The sequence below is a fragment of the Dermochelys coriacea genome, chromosome 1 (assembly GCF_009764565.3).
Source record: "Dermochelys coriacea isolate rDerCor1 chromosome 1, rDerCor1.pri.v4, whole genome shotgun sequence".
NCBI classification, from domain to species: domain Eukaryota; kingdom Metazoa; phylum Chordata; order Testudines; family Dermochelyidae; genus Dermochelys; species Dermochelys coriacea.
In genome coordinates this window covers 211,518,616-211,542,978 of record NC_050068.2, presented here as the reverse complement: position 1 = coordinate 211,542,978, position 24,363 = coordinate 211,518,616, and the positions used below count along the sequence as shown (strand labels likewise).

Here is a 24,363-nt window from a genome sequence, read left to right as displayed (position 1 = left end):
GGCTCAGGTTTACCAGGGTATGGCTGAGTGACAGTTACTCTTGACTGTACTGTCAGCTGCTGCTGAGGAATAGGTTTGTCAGCAAAGGTCATAATATAAGCACAGACCCTCCAGCATCTGTCCTCACCTCTTTACTCATCTGCAGTTAGAAAATTCACAGCACAAAAATGCATCTTTATCAAAAGTAATTTTAATATAAGGAGAAAGAGCAGCCCCAGAGGGGTGCCTATGGGCCTCTTACCATGGGAGTAGCCTGTATGGAAGGAAAGCTCAGCACAGTATGCCTTGAAGTCTACTACTAAGCCTTCAGCCAAGGTTGACTCTCAGTGCTCCTTACACACACGAGTAGAAAAACAGCTGCCAATTCTAGAAAGATCAGAGTCCTACTCCACAGGGCCAATTTGGAGGGCTCACACCACCCCCCATGCCTCCTCAAAGGCTGTGGTGATCTTGGCACAGGTCAGGGCAGCAGAGAGGGGATAGTTGCTGATGGAGATCATCTTCTCTGTATAGTTAACATTCAGCTGGGGAGAGAGAAGAATGAGGGGGAAGTAGGAAATCCATGTTACTATCCAGTCAGTTAACATCCCCAACCACTGACCCTACTGCTGCACTTCAGTACTTTTCACACTATGTACAGCAATCCACCCAAAACTGATATGCACCCACCCTTGAAGTAGGGCAGGACAGCTACTAACTCATACCATTTTGCATCCAGGTGAAGTGGGTTAGCATGGCTGTGGCATAAGATCATAAAATTTCAGTGCAATTCTGGGAGAGGAATTGAAAGGGAATACCCCCTTAACATAAGCAATCATGCAGGTGAGCACAGGCCTTGCATCAACAGCATCCTCTCTGTAGAGCAGGAATACCATGATGTATACTGAAAGGGAAAGAGTCCCCTGCTTCCCATGACAGGTTGTCTGCTCCACCATGCAATCAATGATGGGAGAAGAGGTGTGTCAGCTACCACTACCCTTACCAAGCCATGGGCAAAAGCTCCCACAACAATTGCAACAGGCTCTGCAGTGGGAACCAGTTCACGCACATCCGTCACGTTGGGGACTGAGAAAGAGGTGCCTATCTTCATGCAGCCCACAGGGAGATGATCAGTCACTGGATTTTTGATGACCTGCATGGGCAAACACATTTAGCTTGAGGTTTAGACGTGAGATTTTGGGACTCCAAACAATTTTTCTGTACAGCAGCAGAGGCTCACTTCCTACCACATTCTCAGCCCTTACAGAGCACCACATAGTCATTACGTTCCCCCTCAACAGTTAGGAATAGAAACTTTTACCTTCAACAGTTTCTGGGGCCCATCAGCTGCACGGACACTGAGTTTATGTAGCAGCTGAACTGGTCGGAGAAAAAGAGAACAAGGAAATTTTCATGTGCCAACATTAGAGTACCTATTCTTCAGCAAGCTGAGTTGGGAAAAGCCTCAAGTTTTGTGTCTGAACCTCCTAATTTCTAATGCCTTTAACAATGGAGAACCTTCCCTTGGGGCAGCACCCCTCAGGCTCAGACCTGGGCTCCTTTCTCTCATCCCACTCTCCCAAACAATCTATGGCTGCAGTTTACAGCCCCAGACTTGCAGAAGGTTCTTTTGCTTTACCACAGCAAACAGACCCAGGGTTGTTTTTTATTGCCTTCCCCTGCAGCAGGGTCAACTCTAAGTTTTAACTTGGTGTAAATGGTGGATTTTCTGTAACAAACTCTTTAGATCATGATTTGAGGACGTCAGTAACTCAGCCAGAGGTTATGGGTCTATCACAGGAATGGGTGGGTGAGGTTCTGCAGCCTGCAACGTGCAGGTGGTCAGACTAAATGAGCATGATGGTCTCTTTTGGCCTTAAAGTTTGAGTCTATATGGCTCTTTGAATCTTTCCTCAAAATTTTCAGCCCTGAATATTTATGGCTTCCTTCTATACTGTGTGGTGACAGGTTTCAGAGTGGTAGCGGTGTTAGTCTGTGTCAGCAAAAAGAATGAGGAATACTTGTGACACCTTAGAGACTAACAAATTTATTTGAGCATAAGCTTTCATGGGCTAAACCCCATTTCATTGGATGCATGCAGTAGAAAATACAGTAGGAAGATAGATATATCTATCTATACATACACACATAAAGAACATGAAAAAATGGGTGTTGCCATACCCACTATAACAAGAGTGATCAGTTAAGGTGACCTATTATTGGGAGGGGGGAACCTTTTGTAGTGATAATCAGGATGGCTCATTTCCAACGGTTGACAAGAAGGTGTGAGTAGGGGGGAAAAAAATAAGCATGGGGAAATAGTTTTACTTAGCGTAATGACCCATCCATTCCCAGTCTATGCAAGCTTAATTTAATGGTGTCCAGTTCGCAAATTGATTCCAATTCAGCTGTTTCTCATGGGAGTCTGTTTTTGAAGTTTTTTTTGTTGCAGTATTGCCATTTTTAGGTCTGTGAGCGAGTGACCAGGAAGATGCAAGTGTTCTCCGACTGGTTTTGGAATGTTATAATTCTTGACATCTGATTTATGTTCATTTATTCTTTTATGTAGAGACTGTCCGGTTTGGCCAATGTACATGGCAGAGGGGCATTGCTGGTACATATCACATTAGTAGATGTGCAGGTGAACGAGCCTCTGATAGTGTGGCTGATGTGATTAGGTCCTATGATGGTGTCCCCTGAATAGATGTGGACAGAATTGGCAACGGGCTTTGTTGCAAGGATAGGTTCCTGGGTTAGTGTTTTTGGTGTGTGGTTGCTGGTGAGTATTTGTTTCAGGTTGGGGGGCTGTCTGTAAGCAAGGACTGGCCTGTCTCCCAAGATCTGAGAGAGTGAGGGATAGGTTGTAGATCCTTGATGATTCGCATCCTGATTATCACTACAAAAGGTTTTTCTCCCCCCCCTCCTGCTAATAGCTCACCTTAACTGATCACTCTTGTTATAGTGGGTATGGCAACGCCCATTTTTTCATGGGGGGTGTGTGTGCGTATTCCTTCTGTATTTTCCACTGCATGCATCCGATGAAGTAGGTTTTAGTCCACAAAAGCTTATGCTCAAATACATTTGTTAGTCTCTGAAGTGCCACAAGTACTCGTTCTTTTTTCTATTCTGTGCTGGCTCATATCTGAAGGCCCCTCCCCCAGCTTAAGGGGAAAAGCTACTGAACCCAGGGCTCAAGCAAGTGGAGGAGGGGGAAGCAAATAAAGAGATAGACAGGCTAGCAGGTCAAAGTGTCATAAGTAGGGGGATGAAGAAGCAGTTTGAACCTCTTACCCATTAAACCGCAGAACCGATCAAAGGTTCTGGGAATCCTGGTCTGGGGATTGACTTCAATGAGAACATTCTTCTGGGTGTGGATGTAAACTTGCAGCAGGCCAGCCCGGTTCAGGGGACTGTCCATGAGCATCAGGAGGCTCTTAAGTAAGAAAGCACACAATGGGGTAAGCACATGACACCAGAGAATTTGATGCTAAAAAGAAAGCTCAGCTCTCAGACATCAGGGTATGGACACAGTGAGCAAAAAGGGACTATTTTGCTGAAGCAGTAAGAAAAGAGCCGAAAAGGTGCACAAAAAGCTCTGCTGCAGCCGAATTAAAAAAGATGGCTGTTTACATGGGTAATGTGATTTATAAAACTTAAAAGAAAAATCTTTAAAAGAGCCAATCCTCCTTCAAAGAACAAGCTGACCTCTCGTTAGGGGGAGACCAGAGAAAACGTTCCCTTTTGGGGGGCTCTTGCATAAGCGCCTCCTGCAGGGGCTAGTTCCTGGCATAGCGACCTGGGCCTTCCTAGGACCTGCACAACGGGGGGGGGGTCGTACCTGGTGTGTGATGTCGGGCCTCGCCTCCCCTGGGTCCCGGCCGCTTCGCAGCAGCAGCGATTTGTGCTTGTCGCAGTTCAGCAGCTCGTACGTCTTCCCAACCTGCAACCAAAGGGGTGAGAAGAGAGTGAGGACAAGGTGGGTCACGGCGAGTCCCGCCGGGCCCAGCCTAGTCCCGTTCCGTTCCGTTCCGTTCCCCGGCACCTTCACGGTCTCCAGGCTCGCTCCCTCGAGAAGCACTAGAAGCCGCCGCCGCTGCCCCCAGGCCTGCTTCGCCTCCCGGGCCGGGTCAGTCTCTGCCGCCGCGTCCCCTACTGGTCTTCGGAGCTGCCGCTTGGGCACCGCCATCTTAGAACCGGAAGCAGCGTCACAGCTGCGGCGGAGACGGAGTCTAGAAATCGGCCCATATTCCCAGCACTTCCGGTGTGCGACAGGCTGCTTCCGGTAAGAGAAACTAAACATCGATGTCACGTGCCCTGTGTCCGGCTCTTTACCCTCCCTTTATCTCGTTTCCCGGCAGCCTAGCCCGTTACTGGGATGTTGCCATTATCCGAAGTGGTGCCCGATGATCGAAATTATGAAGCCGTGATGTAAAGGAACTTCTTCCCCGCAGCGAGGCAGGTTTGTCCGCCATCTTTGAAGCGGGCGTCTGCCCGGTTGGTTTTTTAAGCTCGGGGCGCCATGTTGGAAAAGGGGTGAGCCGCTTCCGGTTACCGGTTCCTGCCGGAGAGGTTAGAACAGGACACTTCCGGTGCCCTTTCTCCCTCCTCCTGTAGCGGCAACGTGGGGGCAGGTGAGGACTGGTTCAGGGAGCGGGGGCTGAGCTCCTAGCCGTAGGGGAGCCCGTGTCGGGGCCCACGGACGGGACGGGACGGGGGAGCGAGACTGACTGACTGTCTGTCTGTCTTACGCGGTTGCCTATTTGTCTGTCTGTGCCGCAGCGCCCGACCGAACTCCCCATGGCCCAGAACCTGAAGGACTTGGCGGGGCGCCTCCCCGCTGGGCCGCGCGGGATGGGCACCGCCCTCAAGCTGCTGCTGGGAGCCGGCGCCGTCGCCTACGGGGTCCGCGAGTCGGTCTTCACCGGTGAGTCCGACTGGACCCGTGCTCCACCCCCCACCCGCTCGGCCTGGCCTGGCCCGGCCCGGCCCGACCCGCGCTCCACTCTCCCCCCCCCCGGCCCCGGCCCTGGCCCTGCCTGACTGCTGCCCGTTCTCCCCGCAGTGGAAGGTGGCCAGAGGGCAATATTCTTCAACCGCATTGGTGGGATCCAGCCAGACACGATCCTGGCCGAGGGGTTGCACTTCAGGTAAGGATCAGAGGTGCTTGAGGGGTGCTCCTGGGGTTTCATCTGCATCCCTAGATTACCTTTGAACCAGCTTCCTCTTGATTGTGATCACCTGCAGGTATCACAGCAAGACTTTAACAGCTACCCTCAGTAAATTCCTTTTTGAAAAAGTAGCCTTGATCTCAGGAGCAGAAACATTCCTGTATTCCTAAATCTTAACTTAAAATCTCCTAACTATTCTAAAGATCTTGCTGTACCTCTGAAAGGACCTATGCTGCCGACAGAGCTTTGCAGGGTACCATCTTCAGCCACCTGGCAGCAGCAAAGTTGGGAACTTGTAGCAATGAGGTGGCAACATCACAGCTAAATTGAGATCATCTAAATAACTGTATCAAGTGTGACACACCCACTTTCTGGATTTAAAAAATAGGGAGAGACTACAAAAAATCCACTTGTTAGAAATTTAATGTCATCATCAAAACAGGAAAAAGTTAAAGTTTTTAGCAGGAAACAGCTGAGGTAATAGTTCAACTGCTCCATTAGTACTGATCTACCTGTGGTACTTCTGGGGGTGTAGCCCCCATTACTGTAGAACTTAAGCTCCTCATATCACAATCTTAGATGTATTTATCCTCATCATGCCCCTGTGAGGCAGGGTGAAGCTATTATCCCTGCTTTATAGTCTGGGAACTGAGGCAAGGCCGTGCAGGAAGGCTGTGGTAGAGAAGGGGTTTGTGGTCTTCCAGGTCCTAAGCTAGTGTCCTAAATATGGTTTCATCCTTCTCCAGTATTATTAAGTCCTTGGATTCACTGTTCCCCCCTCCCTCCCATTGCACACACATACACTCTCCATCCCAGTCTCCTTTCTCTCTTTCTTGACACCTCTGTTGTTTGTATAACATGATTTTTCTTCTTGGCTTTTCAGAATCCCCTGGTTTCAGTATCCAATAATTTATGATATCCGAGCTCGACCCCGAAAAATCTCCTCCCCAACGGGTTCCAAAGGTGAGACCATCTACTTGACCAGGACAGGGGAAGGGCGCAGTTCTTTGTCCATGGTTTCTATATTAGCCCAGTGCTGGAATACTAGGGGACATGTGGAGCCTAAGCAGGGGACTTGAATAGTGGAGTTGGAGCTGCAAGCCAGGAGTAAGACTTTAGCAGAAAGAGGGGAGCCTAGGACTGGAGTAGTGGTGTAGGGTCTGCAGATTTAGGGGTATTGGCGAAGCTGGTGGGAGCCAGGCTAGGCTTTGGGAATGTAGTCAATCTGATTCCGTCTCCTAGATCTGCAGATGGTGAACATCTCTCTGCGTGTCCTTTCACGCCCCAATGCTGCAGAGCTGCCCAAAATGTACCAGCGTCTGGGTCTGGACTATGAGGAGCGGGTCCTTCCTTCCATCGTCAATGAGGTGCTCAAAAGTGTTGTGGCCAAGTTCAATGCTTCACAACTCATCACTCAACGAGCTCAGGTCTGTTCATTATCAGAGGTGCTAGAGCCTGCCTGAGTGATCTTCTCTCTTCTCTTCTCTTCTCCTCCCCCCCCACCCCCAACCCAGATGCACAGAATGGACAAGGGACAGAGACTAGTGTGGAAGGATTAGCCCTCTGACACTAGGGTCAGAGTCACTTTCCTGCCAGGTTCAATGATGGCAGATACCATGAGACACCTCAACTGGCTTCTGGTTAGTGAGGAGGAGCCCATGGTCCTGGTATGTGTTGGGACCAGAGACACAGGAAAATGTAGGAAAGGGATCCTGGAGGCCAAATGTAGACTCCTAAGGAAGGAGCCGTAAGATCAATCTATACAAGTCAGACAGACTGGACTGAAGAGATGGCAGAGCACTGCTGTATCTACAAGATTCTATAGAATCCAGTGAGATAAAAATTCTCATTGGCCAGGACCACACCATTGAATCTCCAGGGGTACAAATCCCAAGATGTAAGAATGTATTACTGGCCTCTAGATCAAAAAGAGGAAATTGAGTGCACAATGTGGAGAGACATCAGAGGCAGGAAAACTTAATGAAGATAATGGGGGATTTCAACTGCCCACACACAGCCTGGTCCAGTTGCACAATGGGACCAAGTTTAGAGAAGCAATTGATTGACATTTTAAGAGATTTCAGAGTAGCAGCCGTGTTAGTCTGTATTCGCAAAAAGAAAAGGAGTACTTGTGGCACCTTAGAGACTAACAAATTTATTAGAGCATAAGCTTTCGTGAGCTACAGCTCACTTCATCGGATGCATTTGGTGGAAAAAACAGAGGAGAGATTTATATACACACACACAGAGAACATGAAACAATGGGTTTATCATACACACTGTAAGGAGAGTGATCACTTAAGATAAGCCATCACCAACAGCGGGGGGGGGGGGGAAAGGAGGAAAACCTTTCATGGTGACAAGCAGGTAGGCTAATTCCAGCAGTTAACAAGAATAACAGAGGAACAGTGGGGGGTGGGGTGGGAGGGAGAAATACGATGGGGAAATAGAGAGATAGAACTTTTCCAAGAAGCAAGTTCTAGACAACATAAGAGAAAAAAGAATACTTTCATTTTAGTCTTAAGAAACTAATAGTTAAGTCAAGAAGTGACAGTAGCAGAGCCACTAAGTAATAGTGACTACAGTATAATAAGGCTCAACATCCATGCGGCAGTTAGGGTATAAAAAAATGACTAAACTTTAGAAAAGGAGATTTCAGTAAAATGAGTAGGTTAGTCAAAAGGCCTTTTTAGAAGTTAAACAATAAAAGTAAGAGGTAAAATCCAAAGATGTAGAATTGATGCTACTTATAAAAACAATAATTGAGGCAACATGGGTGCGTTGAACTAAAAGGGATCCAGAGAGCCAAGGAGTGAACCAATATAACTGAATAAGATTTAATATGCTATTCAAGCCAAACAGAAATCTTTCAAAAGTTGGGATTTACAAAGCCAATAAACAGGAGCATAAATTATAGGAGACAATGTGTAGAAGGGACATTAGAAGGGCCAAAATAGAGTTTGAAGGGCAAATAGCGAAAGACATAAAACAAATGGGATTCTTTCAACATATCAGAAGCAGGAAGCCTGAGAGAATTGGTGAGTCCCCTAGATTATCAGAGGTACAATTAAGGATTTGGTTGAGAAGTTGCATGTTTTCTTTGCATCAGTCTTCAGCACTAAGAATGTTGGAGGGATTCCTACCATAATCTGTTCTTTCCTGGTAGTGAAGATGAGATCTGTTCCAAATTGATAATTTAAAAGGCAAAATCACCAGGTCCAGCTGGTTACAGAAGGAATTTCAGGATGAAGTGGCACAGCTGCTAACAAAATAGTCACCCTCTCATTACCAGCCTCTGCTCCAGAGAATTGAAGGATAGAAAATGGTGTATTTATATTTTAAAAAGGCTCTAGGAGTGATCTGAGGAATTACTATACAGTTAGCCATATATCTGTGCCTGGCACACAGGTTGAAATGATTATAAACAAAACACCTAGAATTTCATGATCTGATAGTGTCTAAACTGCGCAGACTCTGCAAAGGAAAATCATATCTCATACATCTCAGAATTACTTGCACATGTAAGAGAAATAGTGGATAAAGGAGAAAGGGTTGACATTTCTTTAGACTTCCAAAAAGCCTTTGACTAGGTCCTACACAAGAGCCTACTAAAGAAGCTCAGTCATTGGGGGTGGGGGGCAGAGACAACATATAGCTGTAGCCAAAAAACATATAGCCAAAAATTGGTTACAAGACAGGAAGTAAAGAGTAGGAATAAATGGTTAGTTTGCATCCTGATTAGAGGTTAAAAGCTGGGAATTCAAGGGACTGTACTAGATCCCATGCTGTTTAATATATGTGTTCATGATCTGTAAGGGACCTGGGTGAGCAGTGAGGAAACAAAATCTGCAGATAAGAGTTATTTGGGTTAGTCTGGACTAGAGGCGACTGGGAGGAACTTCAGAGATACCCAAACATGCTAAGGGAATGGGCCGCATGATGGCAAATGAAATCCAGCATCAATGAATGCAAAGTAATGCATGGGGGAGGGAAAAAGCTGAACCTCTGCACCATACAGGATTCAAAATTAACTGTGTCAGCTCAGGAGAGAGACCTGGGCAACACAGACAGCTTAGTGACAGTCTCTGTAGTCAAAAAAGGAAAACAAAATATTAGGAGGCATATGGAATGGGATTGTGAATAATACAGGGAATATTATAATGCCTTTATATAAATTACTGGTGCAGCCTTCTCTGGATACTGTGTGCAGTATTGGTCACTCCATCTCCAGTGGATATTGCGGAACTGGAGTGGGTTCAGAGAAGACTGATGAGAATGATCAAGGGCCTGGAAAAACAAAGAGACCAGAAAGATTGAGATTGTTTCCTTAGAGAGGAGCCATAAGAGGGGACATAAGTCTATACAGTAATGACCCCTGTAGAGAAGGGAGATCAGGAACTTCTTTTCTCCCTGTCTCAGAACACAAGAACACGAGGACTCTGACATTGAAAGTGACTAAACTGAGGAAATCATTGCCACAGAATGTCACTGAGGCCAAGAACTTAGCAGGATTGAAAGAGAGTGGATATTCATATAGGTATCAGGACTATCCAGAGTTAGTTAATGGCAACACACATTTTGGAAGGGATGTTAAAAGTCATGCTTCAGAGTTTAACCGATCTCTAACTATTAGAGACCAGGCTGAAAACTAATATGGTCACATTTTCCCACATCTGCAGGCTGCAGGGTTTCTTATACTTTTCTCTGAAGCAGCTGGCCCTGGCCACTGTCAGAGACAGGGTACTGGACTAGATGGACCGTGGGTCTTGGTCTGGCAAGTCTTAGGTTCCTATGCAAGGGTCCTGTTTTGCTCAAGAATCCTCTCCTTATCACTCAGGATATTGGGAACTAGGGGCCCTAGGAAGTGGATTGAAGGGGAGGGGGGCAATGATGCTCTGGAGGGAATGGTAACTGGGAAGAGATCTGTGGGTTACAGTCCTTCTGCCCCTCCTAGCCACTTTTTCATTTCAGGTCTCTCTGCTAATCCGACGGGAACTGACAGAGCGAGCCAAGGATTTCAGCCTCATCTTGGATGATGTGGCCATCACAGAGCTAAGTTTCAGCCGCGAGTACACAGCGGCTGTTGAGGCTAAGCAAGTGGGTGAGTTGGTGCTGTTCTCAAGCCTCAGCACAGTGTTAGGGGATGAATGTTGCAGGAGCAGCCCTTCTGTTTTGGAATCCTCAGCCCATCTGCCTCTGTGACAGGTGAACTCTGGAATCCTACTGGGACAGTTAGCCATAGGCAGTTCCATTCCTTTCCTTTTTGTATAAGGAAATTCAGTGCCGAAAGTTTTGTCTAAAATGGCACTAACGTCATGTGGATATAATCAGAGTCAGGTCTTGCAAGACTCCTTTGGCCAGCATCCAGAACCTGTGTATTTGACGGGCAGCATTTGAAAGTGCTTGGTCATGGAAGCTGTACTAGAAGATTCTCCATTCCTGCAGCAGGCTTCAGTTCCTATTGCTTCAGGGAGATACGCTCAGTTCCTGACTATTAGTGTTTGTAGCTGTATTGTGGTTGTGCCTAAGGGCCCCAGCCTCTCTGTGCTAGGTACTGCCAACACATAAATTTTGTCAAAAAATGGACAATCTAAGTAAATGACTAGCTGGGCAAGGGCCCAGAATACCATAACTGCAGGCTGTGAGAAGTACGAGCCCCAGGGAATAGACTGTAGGAAGGATCCTGCCATGGGATTTGGAAGGACGGAACCTGGTTCTCATGTCTCTGGTTTTGGCCTTTTTCCCTCCCTAGCCCAGCAAGAGGCCCAGCGAGCCCAGTTCCTGGTGGAGAAGGCCAAGCAGGAACAGAAGCAGAAGATTGTCCAGGCAGAGGGGGAAGCCACGGCTGCCAAGATGATATCCTTTTCATGCCCTGTGGGTGTGATTGGGGAGGCATGCTGGAGCACAGGGATTCTGGGAGTCTGTCTCAGCCCACTATACACATACTGGAAGCCATGTGATGGATTGAAGACAGATGTGACTTGCCGCCTTCTATCATTTCTCTCCCTTCCCTGGGCAGAGCATGGCGGCTGTCTGCATTGGCCTGTGATCTTGTGAAATGATAAGCTGCAGCCTCCATTCCCAACTGACACTTACTTGATCTACATCAAGCTTCCAGCTACGGCCACTCAGTCCCATTGCCTTTGGCTTGGGGAGGCTTGTGCTGTCCCATGAGGTCAAAGGTCAAGGTGATTTAATGAGCATTGTTTCAGAGAATCTGGTGATGCTCAGGAGGGGAAAGCTGGGTGGGTCTGTTAGCAGATTTCACCCCTTAACTTACTGTCATCCTCACATTGGTGAAGCTTTGAGCAAGAACCCAGGCTATATCAAGCTGCGCAAGATCCGAGCTGCCCAAAACATCTCCAAGACAGTGAGTTGGAGGGCTAGGGTTGTCTCATTCCCCTTCACTAACTTGTTTGCACTCCCCCCACCCATCCCAGAGGCCATGTGATGAGTCTAAGGCGAATGTGACCTGCTTCCTCCTGACCTTGCCCCTTTGCACCCCCACCATTCTGGTCAGGGTGGGGGTTGTCTGCACTGATCTGTGATCTTAGTGTGGGGGGTAGGAGCTTCCCCCCAACTGTAAAGCCAGATCTATATCAAACTTCAGCACCCCATACCCAGCCACAGCCACCCAGAGGCCCCAGTACCCTGTGGTTTGGGAAAGGGGGCACATGCCTGCTTGGAGGTCAAAGGTCAATGTGATGGGAAGTTGAAATGAGCACTAATTCTCAAAATCTGATGGCACTGGATGTGGGACATGGCTTTGTCCTTATTCATACTTGTACTAAGATATGCTATTATACCAATACTGAACTCCATGTAGACGCTCCTAATTTGGTTGTAAGCCTAGCTTATATTGGTTCACTGAACCCAGTTCTTTGTTGATTTATGGTAAATCAACATAAATCAGGTTTAAATCAGACTAAGAATGTCCACACATGACTTTGCACCAGTTTTAACTAAATCTGTGTTTAAACTGAGTTTAAAGTTTAACTGGTGCTGCCTCAATTAGCAGGTGTAGAAATGTATGGCTGGAAGGGACCTCGAGAGGTCATCTAGTTCAGACCCCTGTACTGAGGCAGGGCCAAGTAAACCTAGAGCATCCCTGACAGGTGTTTGCTAACCTGATGGGGATTCCCCGGCCTCTCTTGGAAGCCCCTTAACACAGTGGTTCTCAAACTTTTGAACTGGTGACCCCTTTTACATAGCAAGCCTCTGTGTGTGACCCCCCCCCCCCTTAAATTAAAAGCACTTCTCTACATATTTAACACCATTATAAATGTCGGAGGCAAAGTGGGGTTTGGGGTGGAGGCTGACTGCTCGCAACTCACCCATGTAATAACCTCCTGATCCCCAGATTGAGAACCCCTGCCTTAACACATCATCCCCTCCCAAGGACTTAGGCTACACTCAAAAGCACAGAGTCTGTCCCACCCAAAAATGTGTGTGCAAGGTGGCAGTTGAGTGGAGGGGTCTCATTCACTCCATCCCTTTGTGAACTCGCTCCCATGCCAGACACCCTGCCCTCACTTGGTCTCTCTTCCAGATTGCAGCGTCGCAGAACCGTGTGTATCTCACAGCTGATAACTTACAGTTGAACCTGCAGGATGAGGGCTTCACCAGGTAAAGGGGGGGGGGTTGTCACAGAGGCTCCAAATAGCTCCAGAAGATGGATTCCTCCCTCAAACTCACTCCCTCTCTGTGTGAATGTTAAAGGTGTTCTGAGCCCCAGAGATACCCCTCTGGAGCTCTGTCCCTCTGAATCACATTTCTCTTGAGTGGGGTGAGTCCATGGATAGCATGGGAGGGCCTTGCTTATATTTCTAAAGCTCAGGATTCAAATCAAGTTAAATCTAATTGTTTTTCTCTTTTCTCTTTTGTGGCTGCCTCTCCTGATATGCAGAGGAAGGTAAGGCACAGGTCACTTTTTGTGAGCCCTTTTCCATCACATGGGAGGCAGGGCTGCTGGGTATCCCAGAGTTTCAGGCAGCCAGGGAGGTGTGCCATATGGAAGAGGACAGTCCAGTGGTTTGAGCACTAGCCTGAGACTTGGGTTCAATTCTCTGCCCTGCCACAGACTTCCTGTGTGCCCTTGGGCAAGTCAGTGGGAGTCTGGTGCTTAAAGGCCTATGAGGATGTAGGTCTTGTTTTCTGTCTGCTCCCCAGCTGTAAAATGGGGCTTATAGCACTGCCGTAGCGCTCAGGAGTGTGGTGAGAACAAATGCATCACACTGTGAAGTGCTCCAATACTGGGGTAATGGGAATGAGATAATGCCATGGATGCATGAGAGAGGTTGGAGGCCAGATGGGTGGTGAATCAGTGTTTTTAGCAGCATGGTCAGTGCAGGCCAAGATGGGATCAGTGTGAGCTCCTGAAAGTGGAGGAGACACGCAGGTGGTGTGGAGAGCCCAGACTGAGGAGGGGTTGGTATGGGAATTGCATGCTGTGGGTGTGTTTGGCTGCTGTGGTTTTTGGCGGGGGAGGAGAGGAGGAGTGTATTTCTCCGTACAGGATCCCTTTTTCCATAGGCTTTCTCCAAGCAGGTTGAAATTCCCTCCATTCTCTCAAAGACTTATGGTGTTTATGGTGGTCTCCTGTTCCTGGGCCCAGAGTTTGTCCCCCAGCTGAATCCCACGTGTGACACAGGGGAAGGCCAGCCAGTCTTCAGTGGCTAAGTTAATGGGTTAAAACAGGGGGCCTGATAGTCAGGACTCCTGGGTTCTATTTCAGCTGTGGCCTTGTCTAGTTGTGTGATCTTGAGTCATTTCTTCCCTCTGCCTTTATTTCTGCCACTGCAAAATGGGTTGAATTTTTACCTCTCCCAGGGGGCTAATGGAGCTTTGAGAGACATGCTAGTGAAGCCAGGGCTGGAGGCCAACTCTTCTCCAAATGTCAGGCTGGATCAATTGCTAACTTCTAACCACTGCATGTGTGCCTCCCAGACTGTAATGTCTCATTCCTCTATCCCCACAGTGACAGCCTCCTGACCAAACCAGGGAAGAAATGAAACTGCTAGAAACATTCACACCAACTGACAGAGCAAGATGTGTGAGTGACCTTGGCTATCTTCCCTCATCCAAGATTCCTGCTTCTGGGCCCTCTGCTGGTGCCTGTTAATTATCACTGATTGTTCTTTCTCACTTACTTTGAAATTCGTAATGCAATGGCCAAGCTGGTACCCAATCCCCAGTGTTGGGAGCCATCTATGCCATTGGGCTTCACCAGTTGGCTAGTTTAATTCCTGCTTCATTTGGGTGCTATTAAATACCATTTGGTGGTTTTAAACTCAGGCGGGGTAGGCAGTATGAGCCCTTGGGGACCTGTTATTCACATCCAGCCTCTGCTAGTGCTTGGATTTTAAAAGTCTAGAATCGTAACTGCTGTGTCTGCCAAGCCTGTGAGGCCTTTGTTTTGGTACCAGCACCTAGTTTTCACTTCAATGAATCTCTTGTTAATTTCTCTTCCAGCCCTCCATTCCCCATGGGAAAACTCCTGAATGAAGGTTTCATGAGGCTCCTGACATTTTTGGGCTCTCAGATCACATAATTTTATCTGCTCAGTGATTCTTTCAAATGTTTGTAAAAGTAAAAAAAGAACAAAAACTTTTGTCCCAGGTGTGTTTAGTAGTGGAGAATGAGTTCTGTGTTTATTTTGGTTTAGAAGAGGGGCTTGGGTATGGCAGTGACCAGAACCAAGATGGTAAGGGGACAGAGTGTGAAACCCTCATTGTGTTAGGGGGGAGTGATGGAGCTGATGCATGAAGCTCTCCTGCCAGCACACTTGGGCAGGGTCAATCTTGTATCCCAGCCTGATACACTCTGGAGCTGAGCTCACAGCAAGAACGAACCTACATGGTTCGTCATCTCCCTTCCTCAGCACCCTCTTATCTCAATTTCACACCTGCTTCATCTATACATGTTTTGTCCATTATTTGACTTGCATAGAGCCAGTTCCACTGCCTTTTGAGCTGCATGAGCCAAGAGGATGAAAAAAGCCCCACAAGAGCAAGACTCCTTCTATGAGCACTTTCTGCAGAGCATGCTGCTTGGGAGGCTGCATAAACAGAGCTGTATTTAATACAGCCCTCTCCCTGCCTTTCTTGCTCGGCCACAAACTGGATTTAGGATGGTGAGCCCCCTTGGTCCTTCTGCTCCTCTCAAACCTCTGAATTAAATGGTCTCCTTTTATTATTTTTTCTATAGGAGGCCTACACAGGAGCTCCCATCCCATCTCCTGCTGCAGTGTGAATGGGGTGGACATTTGCTGGGTACTCTGCATATTTTAAGCTGCTTCCTTCCTAAGTGTATTTTTGCAGTGTTCTGGGCCATGTTTAGTTTTCCCTTGGCAGGAGAAGGGGGTTGGCTGAATTTAACCATGTGGACACAGCAGAGTTTTATGGATTTAAACTCGCTTTCCTGCCTCTGCACCTTCTGCATTCTGTGAGTATTATCCCCATTTCACAGAACAGGCAACTATCAGCCCCAGGCAGTAGAGCTGGACTTAGAAAACTGCCCCCTTGTTCTTGCTATTTCTGGACTGTTTATTTGGCCACTACTTGACCTCTGCTTCTGGCACTTACAAGTGACCTGCTTGTAACCAAATGTCAGCTCTACAGGGGATCTGTTTGGGCTGTAGGCAGCTAGCTGAGCTGAAGCTTGTTTTAGCCATGGGGCCTTCAGTTGCAGCATGAGTGGCTTAGACTTGCCACAACACAATGGCCAAAAAGCTATGGCCAGATTTGAGTGGCTGTTGGGGTAAAGTGTAATAATCCTAGGCTCTTAAAAGGGTTATGGGGGTGGGGAGAGAGGAAGAGAAGCTGCCTGTCGTGATGAGTTCAGTTTCTGGATCTTCATGTGAAAAAGGACTAGAAATTTCCTTTTGTTTTTAGAGAATGCTGCAATGATAGGTCTCCCAACTCTGGGGCATCCCCAAAGGGAAATGCCATAAATATTAATGGAAATGGTGAGCAGCTGAGCTGTAGGAGCCCTATGCTATCTGACAGGAAAGTGGGGCTCTGCCTGTTAAGGATCTCCCCCCCTTCGTTTTCCATACAGTGATGAAAACACAAAGGGCAATCAAAATAATGTCTGCTCTAGACTGCTGCCTGGGAGAGCCGGGAACTGCAGCAGCTGGGAGCTCCCCCCCTGCTCTCATGAATCTCTTTTCCTAGACCATTCCAACTCTAGAGGGGGAGAAGCTGCTCTGCAGCTGTGCAGTGCTGTACCATGTGGTGCTAGTGAGAGGGGAACCAGCTGGCAGAGATCCAGATGGTCCCCAAAGAATTGTCATTGCTGCACAGATGGCAATTGACTGGTGAAAGGCATCTGTGAGGATCAGAGGAGAGCACTACTGTAGAGTCTCAGTCTCCACACCCCACCTTTATGGTATGTGGCAAAGTGATGTCAAAGCTGCTGTTCAGGGGATGTTGTGACAGCCAAGACTATAACAGGGTTCAAAAAAGAACTAGATAAGTTCATGGAGGATAGATCCATTAATGGCTATTAGCCAATGTGGTCAGGGATGCGGCACCGTCCTCTGACCACCAGAAGCTGGGACTGGATGATAGGATGGATCACTCAACAATTGTCTTGTTCTGTTCAGGCCCTGTGATGCATCTGGCACCGGCTGCTGCTGGAAGACAGGCTACTGCTCTAGACAGATCATTGGTTTGACCCAGTGTGGCCATTTGTATGTTCCCACCAGAAGCTATCTCCTTTCGTCATTCCCCAGCCTAGAGTTTCAGCCTGGTATCAGGACCATTATTTTGTTGAACGCTTAGCTTTGGGTTAAGGAAATAGGGGCATCTAGCCCAGATTTGGGGCTGTATGTGTGGCCTAGGATGAAGTGCACATGCAGCTGGCAATGGGTTCCAAGCAGGAGCTGGACAGTACAGCTCCTCTGGGAGGGGGTCAGGAATGCGATTGCCACTTTACACTGCCTTGCTCTGCAGCTGCCTCCTTCCTTCTGGTTTCTGTTCCACAGTGCTAGTTATTCAACAGCCTGGGGAGCCTCAGGGCAGTTGTCTCAGCTCCCCTCCCCCAGTTCAAGGCTGCCCTCCCTGCCCCATAGTGGTGTTGGGGCCATCGGTGTTAAACGGTCACTTCAGTCAGCGCTACCTTTTCCCCACCACTTCTCCCATTCCCAGCTTCTGCCAGAGCCCCAGCCACCCTTTGCTGCACCCTGCCTTTCCTGCCAGCCACCCTTTGCTGCACACTGCCTTTCCTGGGCAGAATCAGCCCTTTGGTTCAGTCGCTTTGCCTTGCACCTCCATGGATCAGCAAAGCACCTATCAGTATGGAGACACAGCCCCTCTTCCCTTCCCACAACAAGAGTCACACTGATTAACCCCTTCCTGGCAATGCTGCTTCCACTGACATACACATTATGCCTCATATGGAGGTGGTTATGTCAGTGTAGTTATATCTACACAGATACTGCATTACTTACATTGGCTGTCAGCCCCAGCCAGGCTTAGGCTCCCCTCCAGCTCCTTAATGGAAAGTGGCAGCAGGGCTCCCAGCCTCAGCAGTAGGGTTCAGAGCTGGAGCTCTCCCCATCCCACCCCATGGCTGACAGGTGGAGCTGTGAGCCCTGTGCAGAGCTCAGTTTCACTGCAGGGAGCCAACCAGTGGTGAAATGACGTTCTTGTCAGTTGCACAGCTGCTATTATTTCACATTACCTCTCTGGCTCCTGGCTGTCAGCCCAGGGGCTCCAGTTGTGATCCCCCCATGGGGCTCAAAGCTTGGGGTATCAGCAGCAGGGGAGAGGTCTCCAGCTGTGAAGACTGCCCCCCCTCCCCCCCCACGGGCAGACAGCCAGAGCAGGAGCTGAAATGTGAAATAACAGCAGCAGTGAACTTGTCAATTAATATTGATTTTGCTGCTGGTAGATTCCCTACTGTGAAACAGCCCTGCAGAGGTTCACAGCTGTGAACTCAGCCCACAGCTGACAGCTCAGGCTGTTGGGGAGTGTGTGTGTAGGGGGCCCAGCTGTGAGCCAAACAGCTGGGCAGGGGCCAGACATGAGCCCCCTGCCTACAGCAGAGGCTGTCAGTCCCAGGGCTGCCAGGCTCTAGCTGTCCCACAAGGCCCCCACTTCAGTGCTCCTGCCAGGAGAAGATGCAAGCATGGACATAGAGCACCACTTTATTTACATCAACTTAACTTTAGTTGACTTAATGTTCTAGTATAGACTCTGAGACAGGTGGGTTTGGGACAAAGTGCTGAGAGAGACAGGGAGGAGAAACAGACACAGCCTTTTAAGTGATTTCCCTTTTTCCCCAATCTGTTCATTTTCATACACTGTGCTCCTCACTGAGGGTCCAAGCACCTGGCACCATCATTCACTTTTGTCAACCAGCCCCTCCTGTGCCTCAGCAGGGCCAGGTTAACAAACCCACTCATTTGTTTTTTTAAATAGCTTTTCATCTAGTTCACAAATGAAAACACTCTTGGGAAGCCTGATACTGCAGCTGAGATGGTACAACAAGGCACTAACCTTGTGTTACTGAGCAGACCCTGCTCTTTTCCCCCAAGAGTTGGGCTGTGAATCAGGGCCCATAACACATTTCAACTCTGATCATTCCATTCTCTCATCCTAAACGTTTTGCTTGCAGCTACAATTGGAGATGGAATTCTTTGAACAATCATTTAGGACAAGAAGTGATGGTTTTGCTGTGCAGCCGCTGAACAGCTACTGTCTCTGAACCAAGAGGTGGCTGCATTTCAGTGCTTGGCAAACCAACCCTATACAAGCCCTACCCAACCACCCAGTGTGAGTGCCAGGCTTAATTAGCTAATTTCAGAAACTCGGATGAAAAAAAGTTATTCTGCATGAATAACAGTATGTTTTTGAGCAGTTAGGACCTCAGCCACTGACGACATAGGGTAAAATCCACAGTTATTGACCATATCCTAACTCATGGAACTGTCTGCTTCAGACAGAGACAGGGAATGGGATACAGAGCCTTTTACCTCTAGGGCACCGGATCCTAGGTGGGCCAGCTAAGAGGCACTGGCTGGCTCAGGGTGGGTTTGGAATACCATATGGGGCCTTTCACCACTCAAGCATTGGTTCCAATCCATTCCCAGGTCAATGGACTACCTGGTGTGACGGGGTACTGGCACATGACGAGAACCTGCTAACACATTCATGCACCAGGCCCTGGCAGAAGCAAGGAAACCAACTGTTCCACGCCCTGTGCTAAGTCTGTGGCTCAAAAACAAATAAAAATAGTATTTTAAAAAACAAAACCTAATTTTTGGTGAAAACTTTGAAACCACCAGAGAATAAAAGAATAAGACAAAAATCCTGGTTTAATTACAAAGGAAAGCAAAACCAACATGTCAAATCCATGAATATTTACAGCACCACAAGGAGGCGAGTGGACCCGCAAGGCTGAGGAGATGATGGCACAGGCAGTGGGCATGGAGAGAATTTTCCCTTGGATCAAGGGAGAGTTGAAAGGGGTTAAGCAGCAGGTGTTTAAAGGGCCAGCATCAAACAACAGCTGACTTAGCAGGAGCAGCTAGTCTTAGGCTGGTATTGAGGTTAACCCCTGTGGGGGCCTATCTCCCATAAGAGGAGCTTGAGAGGACAAACAGCTGGAGATGAGCCTGAACCGTTAAAGGCCAGAGAAAATTAAAGAGGATATTATTTGACAGTTAAAAAGTATCTTAAAGCAGCAGGCTGGAAAGCAGAACAGATCAGACGTGCCTACTGGACTGAGTGTGCAGGGACAGCGAGGCGATCCCAGTCACTTTGACCTAGGACAGGGTGTCTTCCGTAGCTGAGGGGAGCTGGAAAGAGAGAGAGAAAACAGCAGATGAAAAGTACTGCAAGAGCACAGGTCTACACTACAAAGTTGTCGGCATAGCTATGTTGGTCCGGGGGTGTGGCAAAACCCCCACCTAGATGCGAGATGCTGACAAAAGAGGGCTCCTGTTGACACAGAAAATGTCCTTCAGTGGGATAGTGCTACTTGCTGACAGAAGCATTCCTTCTATGCTGTGTCAGTTAGGGGGCTCTGCCAGTACAGTTACCCTGGCAAAACACGCGCATAAAGAAGGCCATAGAGTCAGATGGGTCTGCACATGAAGATCTTATTGGGGCACCCAGAGAAAAGAATGACCCTCACTCACCAGGAATATGATCCCAGCCCAGACCCCAATCGCACCTGCAGCGGGAGATTATTTTTTCTTAAGCGAACCCTTCAGTTTCTCCTTCTCAGATGAGCGCTGCTTCCGCACTCTCTCCTCTTTCTTTCCTCTGGTGTTCTCTAAGTTTTCATAGACTGTTGGTTCCTCCTTCTGCCTGTGAGACAGTGAGAAAGCTGGAGAGGTGAGCGGGGCATGGAGAACCAGGAGGGCAGCAACAGAATGGTGGGGAGGCCGGGTGATGGTGGGGGCAGTGGGGAAGGGCATAGCTAACGCCCAGAGGGGTGGGGACCCCTGATTTGCCACAGCTCTTACTTAGAGGACTTTCGGGAGGCCTTGGCATGTTGGTTCTTCAGCGCAGGTGGGTACGCAATGTTCCCATATTCAGACTCTTTGGATCTCCCCTTCTGAGACTGCATGAGAAAACAAGAGAAGAGAGGACTGGAGAATGGGACAGAGCACAGCACCGGGGTTTGGGGTAATGGGGCGCAGCAGGAGACAAAGAGCAGCTGCCTCGTGGCCCCTTATGCCAAGCTAGGACATGAGGAAATGGGGCATGATCAGGCTATTACAGACAGCACCGCCAGCAGCACAGCATCTCCTGGGTCTGAGTGCACGGTGTCCCCACTCTCACCTGCATAACATCCAGTTTCTTCTTGGTGGTCTCTATGAACTGGCAGATGGCCATGTAGATGAATTTATACTGGGCCTCAGTCTGCACCATTCCTGAGCGCTGAGCCCTTACCATCTGGATGGTCTTCTGGATGTCTATGTCGCAATCCAGCCCTGGAGATGATGCATTGGGGGACAGGGTGCAAAGAGGCAATTATGGGCTGGAGGCTGCTGCAATGAGTTCCTCACCATACATCTATCCCCAGCCTGCGAGGTCACCAGACAAAATCCTAGAGGAACCTAATCCCAGCAGGTTCCCACTCCCCAGGGTGGGAGGAGACACTGGTACCTTCAGACCTCAGTTCTCTCGAGCTACTCCCTCTCCCTTGCCTGCCTGCCTCTAAGTCTACCAAGTGGGAGTGCCAATCCCTGGGCAACACTAGTGCTCTACTGACTGGGCAGTTATATCCACAAATGAGAGCACCAGAGATCCAACTACTATCCGGGGACAGACAGACAGCAGGCATTGCCAGACTTCCACCAACGGGTCAGTTACAATCCCCAGTGACAGCCCCCTGCACCCCTTCTCAGCCCTGGCCCAAGGGTGGGATCTGTGTCAAAGGGGTGAGGTCACCTTCCCCTGCCATTAAGGCCCTGGGATATTCAGGCAACCACTTTCTCACACTCACATGCCTGATATTTCCCAGCTAGTGAAGTGGCCTTTAGGACCCAGCTGGCAGAGAAGACTGGCCATGGGGCAGAGCCCTACAGGTAAAGCATGGGCATGGGAAATAGCTTACCCTTGGTGGAGATCATCTCCACTATCATATCGATGACGATGATAGTTCCGGTGCGGCCAATCCCAGCACTGCACAGAAGGGCACAAGCAGAAGTCAGGAGATGTCATTACCATATGTACACATTCCTCCAGCAACTTACAGCCACTGGCAGCAACTCCAAGAGTTTCCGAGGCTGTCCTGCACCCACTGCTACAATACAGCCACCTCTGGGGTGTGGCATGGCATTGTTTAGCAGCAGCACACAAACACTGCTCAAGAGATTAGGACAGGAAATGAGAATGGGATCTCCAGTCTGATCTTGGGGTGGATTTGAGCAGATCACTGCTGACTACGTGGCTCTGGGAAGAAGGATAAAGGAGTTTGAGGCACAAGTGGCGTTATTGTCCATCCTCCCTGTGGATGGAAAAGGCTCGAGTAGAGACCGTCAAATCGTGGAAGTCAACGAATGGCTATGCAGGTGGTGTCGGAGAGAAGGCTTTGGATTCTTTGACCATGGGATGGTGTTCCAAGAAGGATTGCTCGGCCGAGACAGGCTCCAACTAATGAAGAGAGCAAAGAGCATCTTCGCAAGCAAATTGGCTAACCTAGTGAGGAGGGCTTTAAATTAGCTTCACCTGGGGAAGGAGACCAAAGTCCTGAGGTAAGTGTGGAAGTGGGACACCGAGAGGAAGCATGAGCCGGAAAGCGCAAGAGGGGAGGACTCCTGCCTCATAATGAGAAAGCAGGAAGATCAGCAAGTTATCTTTAGTGCCTATACACAAATACAAGAAGCCTGGGAAACAAGCAGGGAGAACTGGAAGTCCTGGCACAGTCAAGGAATTATGATGTGATTGGAATAACAGAGACTTGGTGGGATAACTCACATGACTGGAGTACTGTCATGGATGGATATAAACTCTTCAGGAAGGACAGGCAGGGCAGAAAAGGTGGGGGAGTTGCATTGTATGTAAGGGAGCAGTATGACTGCTCAGAGCTCCGGTATGAAACTGCAGAAAAACCTGAGAGTCTCTGGATTAAGTTTAGAAGTGTGAGCAACAAGGGTGATGTCGTGGTGGGAGTCTGCTATAGACCACCGGACCAGGGGGATGAGGTGGATGAGGCTTTCTTCAGGCAACTAACAGAAGATACTAGATCACACGGTCTGGTTCTCATGGGGGACTTCAATCACCCTGATATCTGCTGGGAGAGCAATACAGCAGTGCACAGACAATCCAGGACGTTTTTGAAAAGTGTAGGGCACAATTTCCTGGTGCAAGTGCTGGAGGAACCAACTAGGGACAGAGCTCTTCTTGACCTGCTGTTCACAAACAGGGAAGAATCAGTAGGGGAAGCGAAAGTGGATGGGAACCTGGGAAGCAGTGACCATGAGATGGTCGAGTTCAGGATGCTGACACAAGGAAGAAAGGAGAGCAGCAGAACACAAACCCTGGACTTCAGAAAAGCAGATGTTGACTTCCTCAGGAACTGATGGGCAGAATCCCCTGGGAGAATAACAGGGGGAAAGGAGTCCAGGAGAGTTGGCTGTATTTTAAAGAATCCTTATTGAGGTTGCAGGAACAAAACATCCTGATGTGTAGAAAGAATAATAAATAGCAGGCGACCAGCTTGGCTTAACATTTGCTTATCTTAAACACAAAAAAGAAGCTTACAAGAAGTGGAAGACTGGACAAATGACTAAGGAGGAGTATAAAAATATTGCTCAGGCATGCAGGAGTGAAATCAGGAAGTCCAAATCACACTTGGAGTTGCAGCTAGCAAGGGATGTTAAGAGTAACAAGAAGGGTTTCTACAGGTATGTTAGAACAAGAAGGGGGTCAAGGAAAGTGTGGGCCCCTTACTGAATGGGGAGGTAACCTAGTGATAGGCATGTGGAAAAAGCTAATAGTACTCAATGCTTTTTTTGCCTCTGTCTTCACGAACAAGGCCACTTCCCAGACTACTGCACCAGGCAGCACAGCATGGGGAGTAGGTGACCAGCCCTCTGTGGAGAAAGAAGTGGTTCAGGACTACTTAGAAAAGCTGTCCATGGGGCCGGATGTGCTGCATCCGAGAGTACTAAAGGAGTTGGCGGATGTGATTGCAGAGCCATTGGCCATTATCTTTGAAAACTCATGGCGATCGGGGAAGGTCCCGGATGATTGGAAAAAGGCTAATGTAGTGCCCATCTTTAAAAAAGGGAAGGAGGAGGATCCGGGGAACTACAGGCCAGTCAGCCTCACCTCAGTCCCTGGAAAAATCATGGAGCAGGTCCTCAAGGAATCAATTCTGAAGCACTTGGAGGAGAGGAAAGTGATCAGGAACAGTCAGCATGGATTCATCAAGGGCAAGTCATGCCTGACTAACCTTATTGCCTTCTATGATGAGATAACTGGCTCTGTGGATGAGGGGAAAGCAGTGGACATTTTATTCCTTAACTTTAGCAAAGCTTTTGATACGGCCAGCAAGTTAAACAAGTATGGGCTGGATGAATGGACTCTAAGGTGGATAGAAAGCTGACTAGATTGTCGGGCTCAACGGGTAGTGATCAATGGCTCCATATCTAGTTGGCAGCCAGTATCAAGCGGAGTGCCCCAAGGGTCGGTCCTTGGGCCGGTTTTGTTCAATATCTTCATTAATGATCGGGAGGATGGCATGGATTGCACCC

General features: G+C 48.5%; 3 protein-coding genes and 1 non-coding gene across 13 annotated transcripts in view; 2 read left to right on the top strand and 2 right to left on the bottom strand.

Moving 5' to 3' along the window:
- Window positions 1-170: 170 nt before the first annotated feature.
- EMG1 (EMG1 N1-specific pseudouridine methyltransferase) lies at window positions 171-4,496 on the bottom strand. Of its 2 annotated transcripts, XM_038388432.2 has the most exons (6): window positions 4,022-4,496; window positions 3,818-3,919; window positions 3,271-3,412; window positions 1,301-1,359; window positions 983-1,132; window positions 171-524 (listed from the first exon to the last, which is right to left on the bottom strand). In XM_038388432.2, the coding sequence occupies exons 1-6, from the start codon at window positions 4,277-4,279 to the stop codon at window positions 411-413; spliced, it is 825 nt and encodes a 274-aa protein (XP_038244360.1). In that variant the 5' UTR covers window positions 4,280-4,496; the 3' UTR covers window positions 171-410. The 2 variants fall into 2 exon arrangements, with proteins under 2 accessions (XP_038244360.1, XP_043357334.1); XM_043501399.1 differs by having other exon boundaries at window positions 171-1,132; window positions 4,022-4,305.
- Window positions 4,470-24,363, top strand: part of PHB2 (prohibitin 2) — a 23,685-nt gene continuing 3,791 nt past the window's right edge. Inside the window, exons 1-11 of one of the 4 annotated variants that reach the window (XM_043501374.1) lie at window positions 4,470-4,610; window positions 4,759-4,903; window positions 5,042-5,126; window positions 6,031-6,110; window positions 6,390-6,574; window positions 10,119-10,248; window positions 10,900-11,003; window positions 11,440-11,517; window positions 12,697-12,773; window positions 13,054-13,059; window positions 14,125-14,753. In XM_043501374.1, the coding sequence (XP_043357309.1) occupies window positions 4,777-4,903; window positions 5,042-5,126; window positions 6,031-6,110; window positions 6,390-6,574; window positions 10,119-10,248; window positions 10,900-11,003; window positions 11,440-11,517; window positions 12,697-12,773; window positions 13,054-13,059; window positions 14,125-14,158 (906 nt within the window). In that variant the 5' untranslated portion in view covers window positions 4,470-4,610; window positions 4,759-4,776 and the 3' untranslated portion in view covers window positions 14,159-14,753. Of the gene's footprint in view, window positions 4,611-4,758; window positions 4,904-5,041; window positions 5,127-6,030; window positions 6,111-6,389; window positions 6,575-10,118; window positions 10,249-10,899; window positions 11,004-11,439; window positions 11,518-12,696; window positions 12,774-13,053; window positions 13,060-14,124; window positions 14,754-24,363 lie in introns of those variants that run through there. The other 3 variants (XM_038388417.2, XM_043501381.1, XM_043501384.1) reach the window with 3 other exon arrangements.
- On the top strand, window positions 11,591-11,841 carry LOC119850249. Its single transcript, XR_005290786.1, has one exon. It is a non-coding gene; the product is annotated as a small nucleolar RNA U89 (small nucleolar RNA).
- PTPN6 (protein tyrosine phosphatase non-receptor type 6) overlaps window positions 19,450-24,363 on the bottom strand; it is a 22,162-nt gene continuing 17,248 nt past the window's right edge. For all 6 annotated transcript variants that reach the window (XM_043501252.1, XM_038409428.2, XM_038409409.2 and 3 more), the window contains 5 exons: window positions 21,720-21,787; window positions 20,942-21,093; window positions 20,623-20,720; window positions 20,328-20,464; window positions 19,450-19,950 (listed from right to left, as the gene is read on the bottom strand). In XM_043501252.1, the coding sequence (XP_043357187.1) occupies window positions 20,341-20,464; window positions 20,623-20,720; window positions 20,942-21,093; window positions 21,720-21,787 (442 nt within the window). In that variant the 3' untranslated portion in view covers window positions 19,450-19,950; window positions 20,328-20,340. The remainder of the gene's footprint in view (window positions 19,951-20,327; window positions 20,465-20,622; window positions 20,721-20,941; window positions 21,094-21,719; window positions 21,788-24,363) is intronic.

What these genes read in the sequence shown, in the direction of transcription:
- EMG1 (XM_043501399.1), bottom strand. Translation starts at nt 4,279, where the DNA reads ATGTTTAGTTTCTCTTACCGGAAGCAGCCTGTCGCACACCGGAAGTGC. An exon ending in GGCCCGACATCACACACCAG is followed by an intron (nt 3,413 to 3,817) that starts GTACGACCCCCC and finishes TTCTTACTTAAG; the next exon opens with AGCCTCCTGATGCTCATGGA. An exon ending in TCGGTTCTGCGGTTTAATGG is followed by an intron (nt 1,360 to 3,270) that starts GTAAGAGGTTCA and finishes TTCTCCGACCAG; the next exon opens with TTCAGCTGCTACATAAACTC.